A 27,387-nucleotide genomic window follows, 5' to 3' on the forward strand; every position below is an offset into this window, starting at 1 on the left:
TTTACCACAGTGTTACCTTGACTGCAACTCACACCCCATAGCACTGGAGAGAAGGGGTGGGTGTTTACAATTCTCTATCTCTTTTCGTGTTTCTCTGGGAATCACCTGAATGTTCAGAAAAGGTACTGAAAAGCATTAAACTCGTGCCCATGCTTCCTGCACAGAGAACAAAATTTCCTGTAAGCCTGCCAGACCTTTCACAGCAGCACCCCAGGGATTTAACACTGTGCAGCTTATGAGTTTATATGAAATTTCATAAAAGATAAGACCTGTATTTTCACATAAATATATTTATTTTGGGAAAGATCAAGAAATACCAATATATTTTAAACCAGTTCCCTGCTGCATTAAAGAATGTGAACTATTCAGGAGAACATTTGGTAATCCTATACAATGAAATCTACTTCCCTCTCTATTTAGCATGCAGGCTGCAGCTGCTGAAGGTTGTTCAGCCTTTTCATCAGAAAGAAAAGTAAGGATTATGTGTAATAACCATGTGGAAGTAAACTTAAGGAGCAGCATGGAAGGGTGTTTAGAACGAAATGTAAGCTACCTTGTAAGCATGATTTCTCCTTCATATGCTTGTTATATGGTGTTACACTTTTTCAAACTGTAAATTTATATTCATGGACATAATTAGAATTGATATATAATATGTTCTCATCGTACAGAAATAAAAATATAAGCACAGTAGCACATACATTTGCCGAATATACATCTGTAAATTCTCCAGTAGGTAGTATACTCAAAGCAAATTCCAGTTTCTCTGTTCAACTATTACTCTTGTTAATGTAATGAGTTACTTTTTCCCCAGTGCTAAGTTCTGCCTATCCTTCCAGATCCTCCTGTAGTCCAATATCTGACAAATAATCCCTTTCTTCATCTACCTGAACTCTGATAACTACAGCATGAAATTGAAAATGAGTGCCTATGATTCCTGACCAGGGGACAACATATGACCTCGGGAATTCATTTAAGTCTCCTGTTGCTATAGATTCCCTAAGCATTAAATGGAAATGGCATTTACTTTCCACTGAGAGGTGTTAATAGTTAAATATTGCTTCAAAGATCTTCAGATAAAAAGACCTATATATGTGCAAATTTTTATGCTTCTTCCTGCTTTCCTATAGCTTCAAGATATAATAATACACTGAAAAGCTGAAATTTTCTTATGAAATAAAATTGTACTTGGAAATGTCAGGCCTGCACAGACCAATGATCCAGAAGCTGCTAAAGGCAGTGTATCAGAAATTGTAATCCAGCTTCTTCAGCTGAATACTGCGATGAAGAAGATACTCACTTACCAGAACCAGCCATAACCATTTTCCCCATATACCAAGAACTATAACCAGTATATAAAAATGTCAGAAGCAGCCTCTGAGGGTCAGTTTGGATACATCCACCCTGACTTGGAGAGCAGCAGTGGTGGGCATGAAGAATGCTGTGTGGGCATGAGCCATGACATGCCATGCCACTTGGCAATTTTACTGTATTTAGTATTAAAGACAAAGACTATAAAACTCCCCAGTGTCTTCAAATTTTTGTACTCAAGCTTACGTGGATAATGCTGTGAAGGGGATGAGTTAACACCTTGACAAGCACCTGAGATCTCTAACAGCTGAAAGCATTTCTTAGAAAGATTACAGGAAGAAATTTTACTCCTTTGTTTTGTGTGGAGACCCCAAACAGTTCAATGCCAGAGATTTTAAGTGAAGCCAGCCTGATCATAGCTGGAATATGAAAGTATTAAAGTATTCAATAAATATTGGCCTCTAATGCTCATTGTAAGATACAAAGCATATATATGTTTCATTGGAATTAAATTTTTCTATGATCCTGTGGACTTTTTTATTATATTACTGCTATGCTAGCACAAAATTCAGCCATATCGCTCCCAGCATAGAACAGATTCAAAGAATTCATGTCTTCTCTGTTCATTCAGTATGTGTAAGCAGAGAGTGATTCCTCTGACTCTGCATACTGTTATTTACCGGCTACTTTTCCCCCAGTTCACTCTATGGACTGAAGACAAAGGCAACAGTCCAAGGGAAGCTTATTTGTATCTTTACATGACAACCACACAGAAGAAATTCTATCACAGCAATTGTAAAACTTTGTTACATGCATCTAATGCAAACCAATATAAACCAGATTGAGAGACCAGATTCAGAATGAAAAAGGCTCATGAGATTAGCCCATGTCTTCTCCTAAACGCCAGACTGCGGACACTACACTTTTAAAAAGTTTGCTTGTTTTTTCATATTTCACACACATCCTGATTTAGGAATCAATACTATAGTGAAGCACAAATACTGCAAAGGCACATTACATGCAATTAAGTTAGTATTTCTGGTCCTAATAGAAACACAGTACCAGTATCATCTCTGGAGATGTCACTTTTGTAGCCCAACAGATCGATTAGCGTTGGGATAAGCATTTATGCTTCTGGGTACTAATAGGATTCTTCCCACCAAAATATCAAATGTTCTTATTCATCTCCCTCAAGTTTTCACATCAAATTTACTTTTTTTTTCTTTAAGAAATGGCTTCTCTAACAGGAAGGTTTGAGTTATGGTGACTCTCTATGACAAATTAATCAACTCTTTCCTCATTTTCCTGCTAATGAAGTTCAGTTTATGTCATTAATGTTTTTCAAAAGAAACAAGGACAATTCAAATAACAGCAACATGAAGTGTTTTTTAGTGCAGTTTCTAGAAAAGTGAATAATTCAATGTCTCAGAGAAAATGAATGTCTATGTAAAACATGAAGTGGACTACAAATACAAGATGTTTCTCCTTCACTGAAAATTAAATTAAAAGACAGGCCCAGAGCCAAGAGAAACTTTCTCTTAGGACCTACTCCTCCCACTCCGAATCCCTACCTTTGTGAGAAAGCATCTCGGTAGGGGCTGCCATGCTGCAGTGCGATCCCATATCCTCTGTCCGCAACAGTGTTCCCGACTGTGTAAAAAGAGCATTCTGCATCGTTGATGGCCACATACTCCAGCACTGCTGCATCCCAGACAAAGGCATAGTTTCCATATTTCACCTGCAGTAAACAGAGGAAAAGCTCAGACTATGGACTGCGCCTGAAAACGCGACAGTTTCAGCACAGGCTGTTCTTTAAGAAAAGGGAAGTTTGGGTGCCCAGCTGCTGCCAGCAGAAAAAGTCGCACAGTCACTGGTGCCATGCAGTGCTTTGGCAGAGCACTTCACCTGAAACAGAAGAAATGTGACCTGATAACAGCGCAGTGGAGGAAATCTATGGACTGCGGAATCTGTTTCCTCTTCAGGGAACAAAGGAAACATCAGGGTCCCTCCATCAATGCTAACTTCCACATGAAACCCCCCCACTGATTTTTCTTTGAGCCTTAAAAACAACCATTTAGATGGAAGGTAGGTATTCACATTGGGAGGGTAGGCATGGCTATCCAGATGGTTAGCCATGATCCACATTTCAGTCATGCTTCGAGTTGCGACAGACTTCACGAACACCCATTTGTCTTTTGGATTCTGTGGGCAATATCACACCAACTAGATTTTTGGGGGATTATTATTCTCGGCATGAAGTGTTTTCACATGTTTTCAAAGACTTTCATAGAGCAAGATCATGTAAACCATTTAAACTGTTTTGACTAAGATAAATCCAAAGCTTTTAAAGTAACATTTTCCTATCCATTCACATTTGAAACAAATTCAATTTTATTTTTAATTTAAAAATATGTGATGTATACGAAACTTCAGCATTTATTCAGAAACAAACCTTTAAAAACAGAAATTCAGTCTAAACAAATCGTTCCCCATTTCAGTGAATTTCTGCTTTACAGTCAAATCATGTTTTTCTGAAAAGATAACTATCTCTAGCTGCTCTACCAGATCCAGATCTTTTATGAGTTTTCTGTTTTGTTGGTCTCTGTGTCAGACCTGAAGAATCACATTGCTTTTTTCCTGACCCTCTGCTTGGCTTCACTCAGTGCTTTCCCTATGCTGTATTAGCCAACTAAACTGTAAAACTAGGCTGAAGCCATTGACTTTTTACATCTAATGGGAATAAATACGTGACAGCTAAGTGAAAAGTAAACAAAACACAAAAAGGCCATGTGGGGCCAGGCAATCCAGAGAGAATTCAAAACCAAGTCAGCATATCAAAGTAAGCAATGTCAGTACATCATTTAGATTAGGCTTTGACAATGTAGATTATGTTTTTAAAGACTGTTTACATATAAAAGTTACTGAAGCAAGCCACACCGTCTGCTTGCTCACAAGATGTAGTGCACAAGGAACGATTGCTTTTGGGACACATTGCTTTTTACTGCAGGCCTGGCAAGGGAATATTTCCTATTTCCATCTGTAGGCATGGTAGGGGGAGGATTTGTGCAGATTTTGGAGTAGAAAGGGAACCACATTATCTGTGGACTCCACACGACTTGCAGGATAAATAAAATGCTTTTCAGAGTGCAGACACACACTGGATTGGGTCATTTTTAATCTTGGGGCTCTGAAAAGAGTCAAGAAGGGTTTTTCTTTCCTCCCTGTGGAGGTTTAGGTCTATCTAAACAGCCAGGGAATAGGGGATAAAAGTGAATTTGCAGTTAACAAACAATACAACTTGTATGCTTGTCTTACAGGCACTGCCACTCACAGAGCTCTTCCTAGCATGGGTTATTCTGATCTTCCTACAGCTACCACTTGACTAGGAAATAGCATGACTGAGAAAAAAGCCCTTCCTAGGAGAATTTAAAAGGATAATGACTCAGCCTGAAAAAGGATCATGATGTGCAGAGAACAAGGAAGGGAAATAGGAGACAAAAGCAGAAGATCAAAAATGAGGAAATGAATCCTGAAAAGGATCAGATGGACTTTCTGAACAAAAGAATTAAGGAAAAGTGGGGTTCAAAAAACAAGTAATTTTACATGTGGGAGATAACCTTTGAGGTGGTGGAAAGAGCAGAGGGTTATGTTTTGACACCTGCTTTTGTCCTAACCCACAATTTTAACATCCTAGTGTATTGAATTCACCTAAGTGCTTGTAAAATGACTTATCAGCTGCTCAGCTGGTCAGGAAAAATTCTCTTGATTTGGCTGCCTTGCTGTAAAACAACTCACAATGAGAATATATAAAAGTGGTAAAAGCACTTACTGTCAATAATATCTGTGATGAAATGGTATATATAAGATCCTTAGAGTAGACCTGATAATATCACAGTTCAGGTTCCCACGAAGATATTACTTTTCATAGATAAGATCACAGTAAGCCTCAGTTAAAGCGCATGGGGCACAAAAGAGATTGAAGAGTCAGAAGGGATCACTGCAGTCATCTACCGTTAACACATGGTTGCTCCATGCATTAAAATACATACTTTTTAGCATTTTTGCCTTATTCCTTTACAAATCTAAGGAATTCAAATCCATGGAACAAACCTAGAGTTTGTAATCCTTGTAATGCTTGTAATCCCCCTCTTTATGAAACTACTTTTTGGTCTAATATTTTTTGTTGCTAATCAATGCATTTATTTTTACTACTTATTTTTTTTAATAACTTTCTTACATCATTCCTAGGTATTTTTATTTTTGCAGCTCTAAATACTCACACTTTGGCACTGACACCTTTCAATTATTGATGGATCTTTCTGTTTCTTAGCTGGGCTGGATATAGTTTTTTTTAATCTTTCCTTGCAAATATCTATCAGTTCGGCCCTCCCATTAGCAGTGGCACTATTTTTGAACTGTCTCCAATTCTCAATTTTTAAGTATGGGAAAAACATCTGTCTCACTAAGAGAGAATCATTTATCTGGCAGCTCTGGAGGTATGTGATTTCCTTTTTAGTATACTCTTCTGAGAATCATAGTCTAAACTGTCTGCCCATGGATCTTTCACACAGCTTAAAAGAAGTTTTAGCTTAAAGAATTAAGAACAAAATTTTGCTAGAGTATAGCATATCTGGAACACTGCTGATATTTCACAGTTTTACGCCTACAAATGAGTAGCTATACTGTGAGAAGGGGGGATGATGCTTTCTGCAAAATCACAAAGGAATTCTGGAACAAAATGTCAATCAAAACTTATGTCCTTCTCTCTCTCCCTCTTAATATGGGAAGCACATATTTTTCAGTTTTCCAATAGCTATGCTGAAGACTTCTACTTTGGGCCTCAAAATGAACAGCAAAAATTCCAGCTCTGCATTATGAGAAGTTAAAGAGCTTACATTCAGCCAGTTATGGGGGCTAAATGAAAGCAAAATCTCCTCAGAGAAAGAAACAGTTCCTTGCAATACCTGTAACTCACTACTCTAAGAACTGCATCCCTGATTCTACATTTTCTCATCATTATATTGGCATTTTGTGTAGAGGTAATAACATTTCAGGATGGTGGCAAATCTGAATGCTGGTCACACATGACCACACAGCCCAGGATCACCAGGGAAGCGTTTGTAGGAGGAGGGCATATTATCATTCAGCAGCAATCCCAGCTTTCCAGTCCACCAGGGCATGGAGAACTGACACTTTGGTCTCCTTCCCTGTGGCATCCTGCCTGTCAGTGTGGCAGAGCTAAAAAGATTTTTTGAGTATCTGATAACTACTGTCATAGGGGAAAAAAACCCAAACAACCCAGGCAAAATTGAACCTGTTAGTTGTTCATCAGGGTATTTTGAACTCATGCACTACACTGGTCATTAAGTGAAACAGGGAGGTATGGTACTATACAGAAATGCTTGGTTTCACTTCACGGTTCTGTGAGCAATTTTGAAGGAGTTCCTGTAAAAAGAGTTGTTACACAGAATAAGGATCATCAGCACACAGATGTTAAAACTATTTCTATAGGGCTGTTACATTTCTATTTTCTATCACTGAATATTTATAAAATTTTTATTTGCTGGAGTCCTGTCTGTAGATATTAGTTAAAATTTATCTTTGGTGATTCCACCAAAAACTAGTTGAGTTAAACAAGAAAAACATTTAAAGCCATTAAACGGTTGCATATACACATATTTTATGCCAACATGGATGTGGGTAGTATTTCTTCTTACAGCTAACCCATTCATGCAGAGTAGGCTGAATAATGTATTTGTGTACAATTCTGGCATTCTAAAAGCACATTTCTAGGTCTAGCAGATGATAAATTTCAGAAAAAATAACTGTAAATAAACAGCAACCAATTACTGCAATTTTTCATACTTAAATTCTTGGATAGTATCTTTTCTGTATTTTAAATTCTGGTATAAAAGAAATACAAAGAATCCTCACGAAAGAAAAAATTACACAATAAATTTCAGGTTAAAAAGAGCTGGCAGTTATTTTTCCTGCAGAACTCTTTTAAATATTTCATGGTACATAAAATGTATTAACTGTTATAAAAACAATAGAACTTTTAAGGCCAGGGAAATCTCAAGTTTCAAGTGATTGAAATGATAATAATTTTTTTGGAAGAAAATCTGAAGATTATTAGATAATGCTGATGAAGCCCATTTTCTGAACATCCTGTGCCTATAGTCTGGAGACACAGTGATGATGCTTTTTCTACTCCTTCCCATCACGAGTCAGTTGCCATCCTTCCTCTCCAGCTGCTGTACACCTTTCACCTGCTCCATACAGCAGTTGGAGGGTTATGTTCTCCAATACAGACCATTCCATTGCACTGACTACACAGGGGAAAAAAATGCCTCTGAATGCTGCTAGCTAGACCTATGCCCACCAGTGAGGACCTGAGACTTGGGTACATATAAATAAAAAAATTAATTTTTTGACATATTCTTTGCATGTTCAGCAAGGGTGCTCTAGCTACAGCCTGCAGAGGGCTTTGCTCCATTCTACAAAACAGCCTTACCAAGGATGCCATTACATGAGGAATGAAGAAGAGGGAAGAAAACTGAATGAACTTTTGAAAATATATGAGAGCTAATATACATAATGTGGATATCATACTCCAAAATGGGAAAAGGCAAAGATAAAATCAGTGGTGGAAGCTTAAATATAGATTTTCACATTATCAGATGTTGGCAAACATCTGATGGCATTCACAAGAGAGGTTTTTTTTCAGCAGAAGGAAATGGAAACACTTTGATCTCCATAATCCATTTCCAAGAGGCCAATGAAGTTGCTGTTTATGGACTGAAGCAGAAGTCAGATCTTCTGACTTCAGAGAAATTCTCATTTGCTAATTTGTTTTCCTCAGGGGACAAAGGTTTCAAGTCTTGGTTTTTTTGACAAAGGGCATAAATCCACCTAATTTCCATTTGGATCCCAGTGAAATAAAATCTCACATTTCAGCTTCATTGAATAGATCCCACTAATTCACAGTTCTCGCAAAAGTAATCTTTCTGTACACCCAAAGTACAATGTTGGAGCTTCTTGCCCCACATTCCCTTGCAGTCCAGCACATGTGGCTTATCTGCACAACTTAAGAAATGCAGTCATGCACTTAGAGAATCTGAATCTGACCAACAGCTCTCTGCAGTGCATGACAGGAGCTGGATTCCCATGGTGGTACTGGAGCACAGAATAAAAATTCATATATATATATATAAAACTCTTCTCAGTCATCAAGACAAGCAGTTAATTAAATAATAATATTCCCCCCTTCCCCCTTTAGGATGTCATTTTGCAGAGTCTACAGAAAGTTATTTAAATTCAAGGGGCGCTATTTGACAAACATTGAAAGTTATTCTTTGTACTTATTCAAACAGAAAAGTGTGGAATAGTTTCTAAAAGCATTATTGAGCTAGTGCCCAGGAGCGAACAGCAGCAGGAAATGAAACACCAGGAAGCTTAGGGGAAGAAAGAAGAGGTTAGAAATCCCAGCCTCATCTCCTTTTCAGTATGAAGTTTATCTTACATTACATTGTCATATCAGCTTGAATGGCATGTCTATTTGCTCCACATAAAACTTAATCAGGAAAAGCATTAATTCCTCATATGCAACCTGCCATCAACTTCTTGAGAAAAGTCTAATGATCACATGTTCACTTGTTATGCCAGGCAGACTTTGAATAAATCATCCAGAATAAGAATTACCCAGGTATGAGAGCTTTGTAATGAGAGGGCACCTCCGTGTCAGAATTTTCCCAGTGCTCATCATTTTGCCATTGCAATTAAATGGATCTTGGAAGTTACAAGACAGGAAATAGCAAGCAGAGCAAAACAGTGGAGATCAATCGAAGGTGCATTTCTGAGGGCGGTGGGAGAATGAAACCAGCTGCTTCTTCAGGTGATCACAGCAAAGCGCTAAAAAAAGCAGCAGACTGTGATGATCACTGCCATGCAGCTGAAACAGAGGTTCTCTACCACAAACATTAATTTCAGATAGAAGAGAAACAGGAGGCAAAAAAAAAAGAAGAAAACACAACACAAAAAAAATCTCAGCAAAGCAGACCTTTGAAAGGTAAGGAAGCATTTTTTTTTTATGCCAGCTTCTCATTTATTTTATGACAACTAAGTGCTTCAGATAGTAATGCGAACTATTTTAAGGGTATCACTAGTGAAGGTCATATACAGAAACTATATGAAAGCACTTCAGGTTCCTCAGAAAATCAGATCTGTGGCAACCAAGTGGTAGTGTCTATAATGAGGTGAATTTAAACTAAATGTTGATAAAGTGAGTTCCCTCTTCTGACAAATTTTTGTGGCAGTTAATTCTCAATAAAAGAACATTTAAATGAGGAAATGTACATGGATCAATACTCTACAATTGGGTGAAAAAGTAAAATTTTGTGGATTAAACTATTATGAAAAAGTTTAACAGAGAATTTAGAGAAGCAGTATCCCTATTTAAATTAAATCAATCCAGTATGACACTCACTGAAGGGTTCTTGTCCCATTCTTTAGAATAAAAGCAGAGTCAATCTAACTGCAATTCTTGGGCATCATTCCTTATTCAAAGACACACTTACTGAATACCAACTGCAAGGATCAGAAAATCATTAAAAGTCAAAAAACTACTCATCAAAACCATTCATCATCTGAAAAAGAACTTTAACCACAAGAAAAGTCTTTGCAAAACTACCAGTGATACTGAAAAATCCTTCAGTAAAAAGCTCATTGGAAATAATAGTTTCATTTTAGAAACTTACTTTAAAGAAACTGACTTATCTTTCAGTTTTTTATATTCCTTGTACATGAACCACAACTTTCATAGTGGTAATAGGATTCAGGATGTCCCACTACTCACACAAAAGAATTTATCTTCTTTTGAACCATTGTACTCTTCTCTTTTTGATAAGCATCTCCTGCCCAGATGTGAGTGGAGCAGATTGGCACAGCAAATCTAGACCCAGTATCTTGAAGCTCCACAAGAAATGGTTCCCAGCCCTCTTTTTTCCCCCTCTGAGATTACACTGCACAACAATTTAGCATGTTTCCCCTCAATCTGATACCTTGTAGGAGACAAGAAACACTAACTGCTGTTAACCTGTACCAGGCCTGGGCTGGGGTATGAAGGAACAGGTTTGGATCATGAGGCTCAGTACTTCCACATCAGTTCGCTTTCATGTAGACTGTGGTGGTCTCAAAACCTGCTTCTTCCTCTGGAAAACCTGCATGAAACCACCTATCATCTTCTTTAGCAGTGAACCTTCGCCTTAAGTGCAGCAGTTTGTGTGAAACTGAGATTTGTCACAACTCCCTCAAGTTTTGGCCTTTCAGTGACACCTGGCATCCCCTTTCCCTGAGAGTTCAATAAGGGATATGACAGGGTGGTTCTAAGTATTTCTTTCAGAAGACTGTAAGTTCAGGCTTCTGCACAGACTGGTGCTGTGGACTGTTTCCATCAAAGCACTCTGGAGAAGCTCCACACAGATATTTCTGGTCTACGGTATCTGCAGCTAAAGAAATCATTTTAAGCCTGATCTTCTACAAGCAGGTCAGTCTCTCCTGACCACGCAGCCCAGATGGCTGATGCTGCACCAATAAACACTTCTGTATCCTCAGGTCTTTTGCAGTTTAGGACCCATGGAAAACATTAGGAGTTGTGGGAGGGGGAAGAAGACCAGTGCAGTCTCATTTTTTACTCAGTTCAGACTGCCGTCTTGCTATCACCATGCAGACAACTGAGAAGACCACACAATAGAACAAACTGTCCCATAAGGTACCTGTAAGTCTTAAAAGCCAGCTTCTCTCTGCTGCTGCCCTCTCTGCAGCAAGCTTACAGCCCGTTTCGTGCTCACAAACTAGGAAATCAAATCCCTTGTGTAAAACAGTTAATACAGAGCCTACTGTTACAGTCATTCTCAATGCACAACTAAGACCACCAGGTAGAGCAAGTCCAGGTAAAGGAGCAGGCACTCAAGTTCTATATGTACAAAGGTAAATAAAAACGTAAACAAGTATCCAGAAGGAATTTCAAGTTCAGACAGCACCCAGAACAGTGTAACATGCATCTAGGTACTTTCATGTCCAACTAAGGATTTTATATGTTTACTGCAACTCTAATTTCAGGTGATAGCTGGACTTCTGCATCCTTATAGAATGAAATACTTACAGCCTTTGCCTTCAATTGTACACAGACTAGTTAATCTCTGGCTACAGCCTGCACAGGCATTTCCACTTATCCAAGGCTGTAACATTCATTTTGCACACCTTTGTAAATAAAAATGAAGTGTAGGTCACAGACTCCTATTATATTTGCTTCAAATTCATCTTGACCTGCCCACACCACAGCTCAAATGGCAGAAGTCAGTTTACAGTTGACAGAACTGAGAAACAGCCACCAAACATCAACTAAAAAAAAAATAAATTATTGTTGTAAACCAGTCACTTGTGCTGGAGGAGTCATTCAGGACTCATATTTTTCATGAAAGATTTCTCATCCCTTTTTTCTCCTGAAGCAGGAATCAACAGAAATTTGTGGGCAGTACACTTGACACAAACTCAATAGAGGTAATGTTAAACACAAAAATTTTGCTTGATGAAGGTGATAAATTAAGTTGGATAGAAACTAGCTACCTTTCTGCACAAGGAATCTGAAGACTTTGAATTAAGGAAAAGTATCACAAATGTTGAGACCAAAAGTAGTAAAGAAAATCCAAACTGGAGAATATTTTATTCCAAAAAGTTGACTTCAACCTGAATTACTTTCTCTGCATTGGATTAATATTTAAAAATGAAAAACCCCATATTTTGATCAAAAAGAGGTAATAATTCAATACAGAAATACACTATGAAGACATTTTGACAATTTTAATGCCTTTAAAGCTAAACAGTGTTTTATAAAAATACTTCCATCATTACACAGCTTCAGTTTCAATTACTCTAATATTTCATTACTAATATTCAGTTATTCTAATGACAACCCACTCTGGTTTACTTGATTTATGTTTGTAGGTATCTTACAAAAATCTAAATATATAAAAATAGAATCATTAATACAATAAGCAATTGCATTTCCAACTTCACTCTAGATTTCCCACAAGTCTAATAAATCATGGAAACTTATGTCTCTTTATGTGTTGCTCCAGCCTCTCAGATTCAAACTTGGATAAAATACACTCAGAAATCTGATTATATCATAAACAGGAATAGTTCTGTGGTAAACATACAATGCAATTAATTAGTCACCCAGTCTTATTTATTTTCTTAATTTGAGTTTGATGTCTATACCCCATGTCACTGGTGTTCTTTTCAAAAATATAATACAATTGGGTCAAAATCAAGTACTTGTTCTAGCCTTACCACATTAATAAAAATGCCGAAGCATCTTTGAGATGAGTAATGAGAGAAGTGGAGTTAAAATATTTATGGAACGTAAACAATTTTAATCACGAAGATACAATGCAATCAGCTGATTTGCCTTCTCAAAATGAAGCAGCATTTCACCTAGAATTAGGAACATCAACTGAGATTTTCTCAGTTAGACGATGCACTTGCAAATCAGGTATTTGTGCATGCAGTGTGGAGAGTTAGGTGCCCAGCTAATCATGTACATCAGTAAACATCTTATCAAGTGAATGAAATAATTTCATTAGTTAACACCAAACAACGGGAAAGGAAAATACAACAGCATCATAAAATCATGAACTCGATATTCTAGCACTTCATCCAATGTGTTGCAGGTATCACCTACCATCTGTGTGGGGATGGCTCGATGAAGGCCGCTACCTTGTTAGGAAATGTACTCTCATTCAGTGTTGTGTTATTTATTTTACTGAAAAACAGATTGGACCTCGTCCATGTAAAGAATGAATATCTAAGTTGATGTTGCTTGTTAGTTACATTTATATCATTACCTAACTTAAAAATAACTTCTCTTACAGGACTCTGCCATGAGAGGGATAGTACATTGAACACATATATACTAAAAGTGGGGAAGAACTGCAGTTTTTCTCTGGCTTTCAAAAAATCAGAGAGAAGCTGGGGTACTTCATTGCACCTGGGGACATGTGAGCTGCCAGCACAGTAGCAAGGGTGGAGAAAGGCCTTAACTGACTGCCAGACCAGAATAATAATATTTTTTTCTGTCCAAGTCTATATTATTGGCACACTCCTCATTCCTTCAGTATGGATTTTTAAATGGAAAACAATGAACACAATTTTCTTCTTCACTTGTTAAGGGAGATTATAAGGGATGCTACACAACTTCTGACACATTGGTAATATGTGCCTGACCAAGTTTTCAGGAAAAGTGCTGTATGCCTGCATCTGCACACACAGCCCACACAAACAGCTTTGCAGCTGTGCAGTGCTCTCTGTGCAGATACAGCTCCTTTCTGTGGTTAGTTATATTAAAACATCATACACAACACAACTGCACACATGTGGGCTCTTCTGAAAATATGATCCCTTAAGACACAAATGGAAAACATATTTCCTATGAATGGACATCTATGTCAAGTCCAATATAGCATCACTGTTGTTACACCATTCATGTTAAATTTTAGAAAAAGTTTAATTCACAAGATGTACACAAGAAAACAGAGTAAATACAATGCCAAAAAAATATATCCTCCTTTATCTTATGTATGACATATCTATGAAGAACATATTGTAGCTGAAGAAGATAAAACCACAATTACATTTTCTCTTGTCTCTTTTAAAACTTCCTTTTAGTTGTGCTTATTCTTTTTGTTATATTTCAATTTATTTGGAGCTGAATAATTCAAGTCCAATGGGAATCTAAGGCATTTACACTTGGCATCTAGTGAATAATTAATAGTCAGTTCAGTGGTCTTACTCTGTACCTACGTAGGGCACACATCAGACGTTAGGTCTAGCAATGTATGAGCTGAACGAACTAAGAGATAAATCACAGACTGTAAAAATATGGCAACAGCATAATAAAAAATAAAGAAATCTACAAATTGAGAACAATATGATAAAGATGAGATCAAAACAACAGTCACAGAATGTACATAAAACTTGTCATGGGGTGTTAGGAACACCTCACAGCTTACAAATTGTATAGAGTAGTAATAAATACAACATACTGAAAGCTGTATAGAATGTGTGCAATATAAATCCTGAAAGGATACAATACAATTTGACACAGTATCTGTCAAAAAGTGTACTATGTAAAACTCCATGGGGACTGGAGACACTCCATCAGGCCTAGCACTAGTATTAGAAAGAAATTCAAAACAAACCTTCTGCAAGTTTCTCTGCTATTGGATGTGATTTGCCTTCGTTCAGCTAGGAATGGATCTGGATGTTATACAATGTTATGTAAAGTAATTCTTGCTGTCATGAGATTTTCCCTTCACATAATTCTGCTCATGAGGTCTGGAAAAGTTAAATCAGCTCCTAAATTGGTGGATGGGAATACAAATTGAGGCAAAGTCTACCACTGACCGCTTTCAACGGATGCCAAATTTGAGCTAATGATTTCTCGCATTGGATGCAGCGAGAAATTACCTCTGAAGGTATGAGAAAGGGTGTGATAGATATGAGGCAGGGAAAACCTCTGATGGGATATTCTAGGAAGGTGGAGAAGCCAGCTGCTGAGAGGCTGAATAGGGAGACTCAAGATCTTGAAAAATGGGATGCCATTTTGGGAAGGGAGAGGTACAGCAAGAAGCATAGTAAAATCCATCAGATACAAAGAATTTATGTGATCTTTGGCTACATGCTTGGCTGATGCTTCCACTCCACAAAATCACTATAGTGTCTGATAATGTGAAGAGGCTCTCACCACCACACGAGAGGATGTATTAAGAAGTATGATTCTTTAAATCTATATAGCCAAAAAAAGAAAAATTAATACCCTGAGTATTTTCCACAATTGTTGTGATTCACAAATATATGTTATATGTCATTATATTAGCCAGACTTTGGGTACAAGCTCTTCTGAATTACTTCTGGGTTTGTCTACTTTTATTCTCTTCTGAAATCTCATATTGTTCTGCTCGCTTTGTTGTGTTCCATCTGCTGCTCACTTTGTTAAATCTAAAATTATTTAATGATTGCTCTAATCAAGAGTAAGATACTGTTTAAAGAAAACCATCTCCTTCATTTAGCTTTCAGCACAACCATAGCAAAATCAAAGAGGTTCAATTATTAATAGAATGATCTGAAGGACTGAAAGCGCTTTGCAAACATTCATTAATCGATGCGCACATTTTCCTCTTGTGAGAAAACATTCCTGCCTTTACTGTTTACACCTGCCCAATCTGCACCTACAGTATTGTGTGTTGCCTCCTGACTATGCTGTGAACCACAATATTTGGACTCTGAGAGTCATATAATAATTAGACATTTGAGCAAAATTTTAGCACTTGAGGCCAAAACCTATAAGTTTTTCTACTTTTACCCTGCTGATTGTCTCTCTTATCCTGACGCTGAGGGGAACAAGCAAGGGGTTGAGTAGGGCTTAGGGGTTGGCTGGGGTTAAACTGTGACAGTGTTACAAAGAAATCCTGCTCTGAGGTCAGGGTGATAAAACAACACAATCTTCTGCTCTTTGATTGATGCTATGACCAGAACCCTTTGGTACTTACAGACTTTTATAATGCATCTGCTTATCTATCTACTGGGTTTTTCATTACAGATGCATTGTATTTTCCACCCATCTTGATACAGCCCCTGGGATGGATATCTCTCCCTCTCTTACATTCAGCAGGGAATGGGGTCTGTTTTATTTGATTAAATAGCTGTTCTGCAAACAGCCATAAACACCAATCAGCCCCCATACAGCGGGAAAGCTTTAGAGCTGGGAATGGTAAACAACTCTCTCCTGCCATTGTAATTCAGGAAGGGAGTTGTGCAGCCTATATAGAGTGAGTACTTTACGCAAAAAAATAGAAGAAGGAAATGTGGATACAGCCTTGTTAAAACGCTTCTTAAAATACTCCACGTGGCACTTTAATCGTCTTTTCCCATAGCTTGGCTATTGAAAAGAAACTCATTTATTGTAGTCACATTTTCAAATCAGACAAATCTGCCACCTAATTCAAATGCAAAGAGACATAAACTGCTTGATGGTAATTTAACTGTAGAGAATAAATGGTGGAAAAAACCAATTATAATTACTCTTCAGCCTAAGGAAAGATTCTGCTTTTTTAACAGAAGAATTTTAGCTTTATTTTTAGTTGCCACACTTTAGGAAAACCTACTTGCCTACCTGGTACACCTTCCTCATAACACTTTGAATAAACTAATAAGTTGAATTGATTGGAATAAATCAATAAAATTATATATTCCAACAAAATGCAATTTTACTAAAATGTTTCCTACTATGTAGGAAATGACTGAGGACAATGTCAAAAAGCAGCCAGTAGCAAAAACCTGCTCAGTTTTTGGTCTCCCAGACCAGGTATTTTCAGATAAGACAACAGACATCTCTCTGGCTCTACACCTGTACATACATTTAAATGCACATAGGTATTTAGAAGCACAGACCTAGAATTTGTAAAACAACCACCATTCTGGTGTAAAATTTTGGGTTCCTCTTCTGTATTTGAAAAATTAACCTTTTCTGTGCTTTATTTCTCTGTGTGGTATCTTAAACTGCACTGGACTTCCTCCTCTCTCATGTTTTGAGACTAGGATGACTTTAAGGGCAATCATCTGTTTTAATTAAATTTTCCAATACTTAGAGGCTTGATATTTATATACATTAGAGACTAGAAAGGTTGATTTTCCTAAGTATTCTGCTAGTGGTTTTTAGTTTGCAGTTTAATTTTCCTGCACAGTTCTTATTACTTCACTAGTATTTAGTTGCCTACCAATATGTTTATTAACGTATTGACTATTTAAGGATGATATTCTAAAAATTTGCTTTCTGAGCTTGATCTATGAATCCCATTTCTTTTCTGTGACTCCAGCTGTTTTTTTAGAATGAAAAAACTCTGAATCATTTCATCACAAACTATTAAATGTCTTACAGTGGAGACTCGCTACAGATCTACTCACTGCAACTGCATTTGCCAGTCTCTGGAACAGACATTTTGTTTGTTTGGTAACAAGCTTTCTAACAGAAATTATCTAAATCTATCAAAACTGTTTTATGAACAATGGTATAGCAGCTCCAAAAACATGAAACAAGATCCCTCTGTTACCTCTTATCCCTCTCTCATGATTTTAGACTCGCAGCCTCATAGTCAAATTTATGCTTTAGGGGTGGAACTTAGGGCACATTTTATCAATCCCCTTTTTCATTATTTCTATTAATTTCTTTTTTCTGTTGCACATATCCTTTAAACAACCTTACATTCAATCCTATCATTTGCATTTGTTAATGCCTCACAATTATTAAAATATGTTAATACAAAAAAAAAAAAGATAGCTGGAAACATTTAAGTAAGAAAGTGAATACATTACCAAATTCTGTGCCTGGAGCAAGAGTATGCTCTCCTGTCTCCATCTATTGATCATTAGACAGAGTCTGCATTTCCCCTCATCTGTGTATGATACATCCCCAGAGCAGCACACCACACTATGAGTCTGCAACTGGGCTTCAAAGTGACAGTCAGAGTTTTTGGAACACTTCATCTGATTGCAAATGGAAAGTCACAGATTTCGTTGCACAGACAAACAGTGAAACAATGTAAGATGGAGATAACAAAGGGGATGTGTAATAGTGTAGAGAGGTGAAGGGTGGAAAGAAGAAAGGGTTCAAGAGCTGGGGAAAAGCTGGAGTAGCTGTTATCCAAACAGAATGGACAGAGGGTCAAAAAGCAGAAACATGAAAAAGTAAGAGGGAGGAAAAAAAGTGAAGTGAGAATTCAGAAGAACAAGCAGAGGTTGCTGGAGCTGCGTAGGAGTCTGTGTAGTCCCCAGACACTCTCAGGAGGGTGGTGTTATTAATCTTCATGAACCTTGAAATGTTACAGAACCTCTGTAGGAAAAGTATGAAGTTAATGGAGATAAAATGGAGCAACGAGAGCTCATAGGACCAGAATAACAAATGCCTTATACCTTTCATGTCCCCTATAGCCAAACAAGAGTGCTCCAAATGCCAAACTACTCTTCTCTGTCAGGCATTTTATAGAGTTTTTCTTTCTTAGGATAATGAGAATGCAAAACGAGGTATCAGTGGATGGACATGTCCCTCTGCTATGGAAAGGGGTACAAGCCACAGAGAGGCATGATGAGGGAACTGTGAATTAATACTGCTTTTGCACAAGTGAGTTAATAAAAGCAGGGGGATAGAAGGAGAAGACCTAATCCAAATTTCTATTTCTTCCTGTGGCAGCAATTTTTGACAGACCTTTTCAATTGATTTTTTTAAAAAGGAATATGGGACTGGATTTCAGCACAAAAGAAAATGTGTGGTTGTTAAACTGCACAAATTTCTTTGTCATCCTTCCACAGGAAAATGGCTACAAGAAGTGACCTGAAGAAGTAAAAGAATTACTTCAAGTAGGACATTTTACTTATCCCAAGGTTTGCTTCCCTTTAGGTTGCACAGACGTGGCCCATATCTGATGTGACCAGACTAGAAAAGCATATGTGTGGGAGTGTGTAACTTACATCAGGAGTATCTCTTGTTTAAAAAGAGTACTACTCAAAAATCCTAAGGATATATCCCTCCACAAGCTGCTGACACACAAGAGGAGATTCACTGCTCTGTTAACATCTCAGTACAGCATGCTCGTCCCTCTCCAGTTTGGTCTGTTGGTCATAGTCTTTTTCACTGAGGCAATACCATAGGTGGAAGAGCTTAGGAAAGTAGTATGTACAATTTTAGCAACAGCATTAGAAGTAGACTTATGGGTTGGAAAAAGTAGCAAGTGTTTTTTATCTAGCAAAAGTGCCCAAATGACAACTGACACCTCACAAAATGGACCCCTCAGTGCCTTTCTGCCCCAGAGAATCTGCCTCTCCCAAACCCCTCCTGGCCTCTGCAGCTGATAAACAGAAGGGGGAACATAATTTGGTTTTGGTTTTAATTGAGAGAGCAACATGCAGCAGAATTTCCATTTTGCTACAGATATTCCTGTGAAGACATTTCCAGTTTTGTACTCTTTACTTAATCCTGTATTTCACTCATGAGATGGTTTGTAACAGCATCCATGAGAGTTGTTTCTCTTTCAGACCTCTCCTGTGCTAATGTATAATAAATGCACTTTTCACCCAGTAAGTACTTTTAAACCTTTGCTTTTTCCAGCATATGACAACAGCATTGCTCTGGTAGATCCAAATATGCACAAACTAAGGTATTCATTTGTAGGGGTGAGTTCAGCATCCTTTTCTGTTTATACAATCCTTTCTAACAGATGCCTCCCTAATATTGAATGTGACCAGCTGAGAAATATTCAGCAATAACTAATACTAGCAAAAAAATTTCCTTTAAGCATTATCCTGACATGCTCACGTTCAGCTTTTACAACTACTGCCTGAAAATGCACCCTTTTCCTTAAATTATTTTCTAATTGTCAGTTTTCTTACTCCCTGCTACATTCCAAAATTTTCCATCCCCTAAAAATCCTGGCTTCAGGACAGAGCTCAGAATTTCTACAATTAATCGCTTGCCAGTGCAAATGAAAGCAGCATCCATGCTGTTTATTTATTCAGAAATTTAAAGTCTCTCATATATAATGCTTGGGATTGCAGTATTCAGATGTGATAGGGCCACAGAAACAAATGGGGCTGCACATGGTTCTGGCAGCAATTCCCAAAGTGCTCAGTGCCAGAAAAATGCACAAGAAGATATAAGGGGGTTAAACTAAGCACTGCCAACTACAAAGTCCTCATACACGTAGCCACAAGCAGTTACTCCATATGGTGTGGTCTAGGTACACTCGCCGTCAGAGTGTAGTGTTGCGTTCCTACCTGTCAGAAATATCCAAAGTTCTCCAGAAACTTACAGTGGCAGATACCCACACACAGAGCTGGTCTCCTACTGTCAGGACAGGGATGCATGCCAGGTTTTTCACTCATAACTCCATCCTAATTAGTCCAGTTCTACAGAAGAGAAACGTCAAGTGAAATCTCCACTTAAAAAGGAAGCAATTTTCCCCTTTGGACTGTTTTGCCATATAAAAAGATGACTACAGGGTTAGATGCAGGCTAAGGTGTGAAGTAGTTAACTTTGTATTTGGTCATCAACATGAAGGATTGGGACCCTCTGGGTGGGGCCCACCCCTTCCATTCCATGCTTACTACTCAAAGAGCTGTTAGCTATCCTTTTTCCAGCTGAAAAGTCTGGAGTCAGCTCTCTGCAAAATGCAGTTCTACAGAATTGAAGCAAAATTAGTTCCTCAGAGTATATTTTGCTATTTCTTATTTTTATTGCCATTTCTAGTCATGGAGTATGATCTTAGTTTGGTAGGTACTGTACAAAATAAGCCGACAAGAAAAATAGGCACTCCTGACCACTCTAGAGAAGCAACCTGTCTGTCTTCAATAGCTAGGAAAGAAATTTGGGCACCTAAATCAGGCACCTCAAGTTACACAAGATAGGGGCCATTGACAGATCTAGGTGAAGCAAGGTTTTAAGAGAGAAATATCTTTGAACAGAGAATTCAAAAGAAATATGTAGGTGGCACCACTGAAGCTGGAGAAACTGAGAGATAATAATTTTTATATTGTATTAAACTGTTATAAACTTTAGTTCCCATGCTCATCTTTTGAAGTTAGGCTATAGCTCTCCTCTCAGGATGAAGGCTGAAAAGTCAGACACAGAGAGGTTGTTTTTGGAGAAATACTCTTCATCTGATAATGGTGGTGTTCATTAATTTAGTTCATTCTGGGTTATAGTAGTTAGGTTTCTCTCAAATCACATCTATGCTAGTATTTAGATGACTATAGTGTGAGTTCTTCTCTCCCCTCTGATTTGGCAGCTATAAAATAAACCAAAGGAAGGGAAAGAGCATAAAGAAATAACAAAACAGCACTGCTCAGCTGATAGGTAGTGATCGTAGTGCTCCAGAGACCCAGTTGTCAAGGTTTTTGTTAGTGTAATAACAAAGAGGAGCACTAAGGAGTTTGAAGAAAAGACAAGACCACTGACTTGAGGGAAAACATACCTTACAGAAGAGTCCTTGAAGAAAGCATAAAGATGCTTGCTTGAAAAAGGAGTTGCACTGGAAGCTCACACAAGTGATTTCCAATTCAGAAATCAGAAAGCTACAGGGAGAATCAGAATCCACCATGAAAAGCCTTGAAAGTCAAGACAACTGGTTTTGGGTGTTGGGTTTTTTTTTTTTTTAAACCCAATAGGATTTTCAATGGAACTAAATGCAGAAAGGGTGCTTTATAGAGGTCCCAGAAAATAACTCTGAAAACTACTGAACTAATGGACCGGAGGTTGTATGGATAAACAGTAGACATGCTACGGAAAGTAAATTGGGAAAAATTCAATAGACACAGCAACAGAATGCCACAGAAAGAAAATTCAGAGGATGAAGTCAGCTACTGTAGGTTTTAGGTTGACCTAAATTAGTGGTCAGACATGAACAGACAGCAGAGGAAAACACACAAATGTTATTTCAGATGAAAGACGTTCAGTTCAGTTTAGGAGAAGCAAAATTGCAAGTTGTCTCTGTGGAGCCAATTTGTTTGGATTTAAGAACAGTCATGGATAAGCTACAGATAGAAAATACCATGGTCTTGGATGTAGGGTGGCCCACAAAAATTTCAGAATGAGTCTGGAAAATTCTCCAAAAGAATAGAGAGATAAGAGAGAGAGCAAGCAAAGACAGTCATGGAAGGCAGAACGGTACAGCACCACAGCAGGACATGCGTCAGTGACATCTGAGGTTGTTACAGTGACTGGCAGGCATATGCAGACTGACCTTTGAACAGAAATTATGAGTAACTTGGATGGCATTTCAGTGAGAGCAAAAAGGGTGAGGTACGTTCCGGAGCACGTAAGATGAAACAGGAGAAGATGAACTCAGATAAACTTTCCTGAAAACTTTGGAGACAAAGGGAATACAGCCACAGTTGGATTGCTTAGTTGATGGATAAATACATGTCCACGTAGATCCATTTCTTGATATGTAGGCCGACTCAAATTTTGACTTACGTATTCAGTTGAACAAAACCCAGCTCTGCAGAAAATAACTTTTACAGGTGTTTTACTCAAGATAAAACCTGTGAAAACTCTCTAGAAAGTCAAAGTAAGATCAGACTTTAATATATGCTCAGGAGTGTTGGTGAGGGAGAACAACCTACCTTGAATTCTGAGAAAACAAGGTAGCAGGAAAAGAGTTTTATATTTCATTTTTAAAGCTATGCACAGAATTTTCTTCGTGTTCTGTTAACAGTCACAGACCAGTTATTGTACTTCCAAAACACACTGACCTCCTCAGCCAACCCAGATAGCTATTAGCCTTTTGATATAGCGTGAAAATAACACCACACTGCATTTGGAGTGCTTTCTGGTCAGGATTCTAATTTTTTACACTGCTGTAAGTTTTTTTAAGCCCCATATATGGAAGCAAAGATACACAGGATTGCAGGAAAGAAAAATAAACAGCCAGACCACCCACAATAATACAAAGCAAGGGCAGTAGGTGCACTTAGTACCCCCAGGCATCTGTCAGCTCCAAATCATGGACTGTGCAGGAGACAGTAATTGGAAAATAGATGAATTGCACCTTCAGCTGTGGGACTGAACATATCAAGTTCTTAGGGGTAGTTGTGAACCTTATTACGCGTAGAGCTGACACAGAACATCTCAGCTGCCCAAGAAGCATCACCTCCAGAGGCAGAGGGGAGCCAGGGAACAGTCTCTGGGTTGATAATTAGCTTGCTAACCAACAGCTGTATAGTGTAGCTGATCCTCTTGTGAATTAAGATATACTGGAGTACTGTCCCAGCATTTTTATATGCTCTTCCTTTTTTGCTTCCTATCCCTATCTTAGCCACTGTCAAATTGCTGAATCATGGTACAGATCCAGTATCCCAAAAGTCTGTCTTTGTTCTGTTTTTATTTCAGTGTCTTTTCATTGGGCTACTCCATGGTCAGAAATGTTCACAACAAAGATCTATCAACTTCCATATGTTAAACAAATTTTATGTGGTGTGATCAGTGTTTCTGCCACAAGAATGGCAATTCTGATGACAATTCTGTGGGTATATCAGGATAATTAGTTAATTCAGGAGGTTATTTGGCCCACCAAAATAAATCTTCATGCTGTCACTACTGCTGTAAACAAATTAAGAATGTCCATGTGTAGTTATTAATGGTTTGTTCTAGCACAGAATCATAAATTGTTACTATCCCTTTCTTCCCCATAGGAATCACCTTAACACAACTTTGCTATGGTCTATTCATAAGTACTTTAAACAATATTTTACTATGACAGTATTTTTGGGAGGGTAAAAGCACCATCCCCAGTGTCCAGGGAAAACAAACGGGCTCAGCAGTTGCAAGCACGTTTCCACTGGCAGTGCAAGTAGGATCACAAGAAAATCCAAACCTCAAGACCAAATTCCTTTTGATGGTGTGTGCAAGTTGAAAAGGAAATACTATAAGCCTATGAGCAGTTTCTCTTAATGCAACATCCATAAGCATTATTTCACCTGACAGTCATTCACAAGTTTTCTACCAACTAAATATTTTGCAGATAGAGTTAAATAGGCAGAGGTTTCAAACACATTTGGATTCTGCCTTGGAAAGGAATTTTTTACTCTGTACTACTTAGAAAAATGAAGATGCTGTAGGCTATGGTATCATGTTCAGAGGAACAAGGTAGGTAGGATAGGGCATTAGGCACTATTATACTCCAGGGAAGAAAGAGCAGACAGGGGCACAAAAGAAGCTCTTCATTATATTTTAAATGGGAATAGTTCCAAGGATAGGAAAGCCTGTGGTGCTTGTAAAGGATTAAACAGGGTAATGTGCTTTTTAAAAAGACATAAAGAGGTATGTAATGTGATATGTTTAAGCCTAAATGATTTTTCTTGGAGTCCTCAATGAATGTTTAAGCAGGCATGACTTAGGCCTCTGTAAATCCTCTCTGAATAAATAACTTCTGCAAAAATAGAGTTTCCTTAGACAGAATGAGATGCATATTTCATAACCTATGCAAAAAAAGGAAAATCAATTTGAGACACATTAAACACTTAAGAATAATAAAGAAAAAGGGAAGATAAAAGTGAATAATCCAAGCTTATATAAAAATACAGCTACTTCCCCAACCATTTTGATTTGATAGTGAAGGAAGACAAACAACTGAATGAATGCTTCCCTATCTTAAATTCAGACCTTCAACTGTTTTTTGCTGTTTTTTGAGAAAGGAAGAGACAACAAGTGGAAGAAAATACCTAAAGCACCTGTGCTTTTCAGGTTGTTTCTTTACCCAGCTCTCTCTTCAGGGTAAATCTACCCAGCTGCTCTCTAACCGGACCTGATGGTACATACAGCTGTTCATCAGGGATGGAACAGGAGCACACATGGTGAGACGTGCACCTGATTTATGAGAATAACAGGACCAATAAATATCAAAACCTGAAAACTTACAGTGGCATGATCTTCCCATCCTATTCCTCTTGCCTGTCCTGCTCTCCTGCCAGGAAAAGCAGGTCAAAGCAGTAGATTGCCTGATGCGAAGTGGGACTATGCAATCATTGTCATTTGGCTGTACTGTATTTTCACTCACATGGGTACCATTCCCCATGAAGTCACTGGTACAGCAAGCATGCATTCCTGCTGAGTGAGAGGGGTGATGTGTTGAGTAAATCAGTGGTTGATCCCTCTCCCCTTCTCCCTGTTTATATATACATTAATACAACAGCACCAGCTCCTCTGGAATTGTCAGAATAAAAGCAAGAAAAAACTAAAGAACTATTATGCTTTAACAAAAAATTTTGGGGAAGGCTCTGTTGTGAAATCTACTTGTAAACCCCATTTAACCTCTGAGGTGGTGCAGCAGGGAGTGCTGTTAAAGCTGAGCATGTCCACTGCACTCATAACATCCTTTCAGGACACCTCTTTTCCATGGTGGTCCCTCCTATCGCAGTACATTCATGGTCATTAGTCAGCTGAGTGGAAATCCCTTTCCCTGTACCTGTTTGGAAGCACTCTGTAAGTCTCTGCTCTTTCACTTGGCACTCCAGGAATGTGTGCCAAGGTAACAGCATTACAGAGCTTGGACAAACTGCTGTTTGGTCATGCTTTAGGAAGGTAGAAACAAAATGAAATACAGAGGAAGACCTGTTGGTTTAGCTTGTCCAGGGTTCTATTTAGCGTAATAGCTCTGATGTGGCCAGTTAAATTCATTAAAGACCCTCAAGAACATCATGAAGTATAGATATAGGCCTAGGAGGCCCATGAATTCTTTCCTCTGAAATGTTTTCATTTTTTTGAAGTGTGTTACAGAGATTATAATCTCTGCCTCTTATCAGCTACCTTTTAAAATATTAGTTTTCTTTGTCTAAGATTAGCTTTTAACATCATTTTCTTCATCCAGCTTTCTTCCTGAGCAGGCCAAATACAATCACCCCAAAGCTTCTGTGTGAGCAGCAGCTGGCAAATAATCTTTTTCTGCATCATGTCTTCCTGTAAATTGAAGGAAGGGGAGAAAATGCACACATAGGTAAATGCATATGTTCATTAGAATCAGGCCTAAGATGTCTGATTTTTTTGAACTGGAGGTTGGTTGGCTTCTTCACATGGCACAACTTAGTTTTTCGACATCATCATTTGCAAGTGCTTATTCCTGGGGAGCAGAATCATGGGAAATTAAAGAACTTAGATATTTCTGGTTTTGTAGGTTTTAAGACAGCAAATGCCATATTTCCAGGAACAAGAAATCAAAGACAGTACTCTGGAATTACCTGCCAGCATGCTACACCATTTGTTTGGGTTTTTTTCTGCTAAAAGCCTTTAGTCAGCACAGCTGTGTTTGATGTACTCTGTTTTTTGATTCTTCTGAAACCCTTTGTATAACTTGGGAATGTAAACCAAAAGGAGGGCAGTTTTTTAAAATATATATATACAAAAGTCAAACCCTATCTTTATCAGCCCCTTACAAACCAAGCTAAAATATATTTTCTCAAAAAAAGCAATTTCCTCTAGCCTATAAATCTTCAGACTTTTTTTCTTGCTCTTTCAGCTCATGACTTTATCTAAAGAGGTTTCAAAAGTGCAGTTCCCCAGGGCCTTTCTTGCCTCTTCTTTTAAGCTGTTTAGTCCTCCAGAGGAGAAAATATGATCTTGGTTATTGAGAGGTTGGATCGGTGATTTTAGAACTCCAAAGAATCTTTGTTATTTTGTAGTTCTTTTATTATCAAGAGATCACCAGTGATTACATCATTCTTTTTAACACACCTTTTTCTCTTGTCTCTATTCAGTGTGAAAACATCAGAAATCACAGGTTTTCCTGGCAAACGGATTTTGATGGAGACAAAAGGCAGAGTTTTTCTGGATTTTTAGAAGTCTCTAAATCAAGCTTATAACAAGTAAGCACACAATTCATAGATATTTTGTCTAATCAATCTTCCCATTTTGAAGTTCAAAATAAAGTTAACAAAATACGATAATTCTTTGATTTTAAAATCTGAATATAAAGATAAAATGGTAGGCAAAAAGTTTGTATACAGTCACTCATTATACTGAATATTCACTCTTATACTGAATCCTTTCATGGACTAGTGTTTCTATAAAAGCCGTAGATGTCAAACAAAAATTGGGAGGGAGTTATTGAATTCACAAACATGCTTACAAAAATTGATTCCTACTCTCAAAGCCCACCACAGAAAGTGGCTGTGAGACTGTTCTTTAGAACCAAATCATCTTTTTCTGCCTTCCTCTCTCAAAACAAACATGATTCATAACTACAACTGAAAGCCAAGATTTTCAGCATCAAGAGTCTACAAAAATAAGATAATCAGTGTTCTAAGACCAGTGATCCTATTCCCATTTTGCATCCTGATAAATGCACTCATCTCCTATAAATACACCTATAAGTCCTTTTTTTCAGCAAACAGTTGAGTTACTACATTTTAAAATGCTGGTTAAAACAAGTTACACAGCTGAGAAGTCCCAATGCTCTGTGCTGATGCAAAGGACTT

The 27,387-nt window shown here is 37.9% G+C and overlaps 1 protein-coding gene across 2 annotated transcripts in view; it reads right to left on the reverse strand.

Annotated features, from left to right (window-relative positions):
* GRID2 (glutamate ionotropic receptor delta type subunit 2) overlaps positions 1–27,387 on the reverse strand; it is a 693,976-nt gene that overhangs the window by 64,562 nt on the left and 602,027 nt on the right. For both annotated transcript variants that reach the window (XM_027635943.1, XM_027635941.1), the window contains one exon: positions 2,883–3,049. In XM_027635943.1, coding sequence (XP_027491744.1) covers positions 2,883–3,049 — 167 coding nt within the window. The remainder of the gene's footprint in view (positions 1–2,882; positions 3,050–27,387) is intronic.

Source organism: Corapipo altera, unplaced genomic scaffold, assembly GCF_003945725.1.
Source record: "Corapipo altera isolate COAL_440 unplaced genomic scaffold, ASM394572v1 22b, whole genome shotgun sequence".
Classification (NCBI taxonomy): domain Eukaryota; kingdom Metazoa; phylum Chordata; class Aves; order Passeriformes; family Pipridae; genus Corapipo; species Corapipo altera.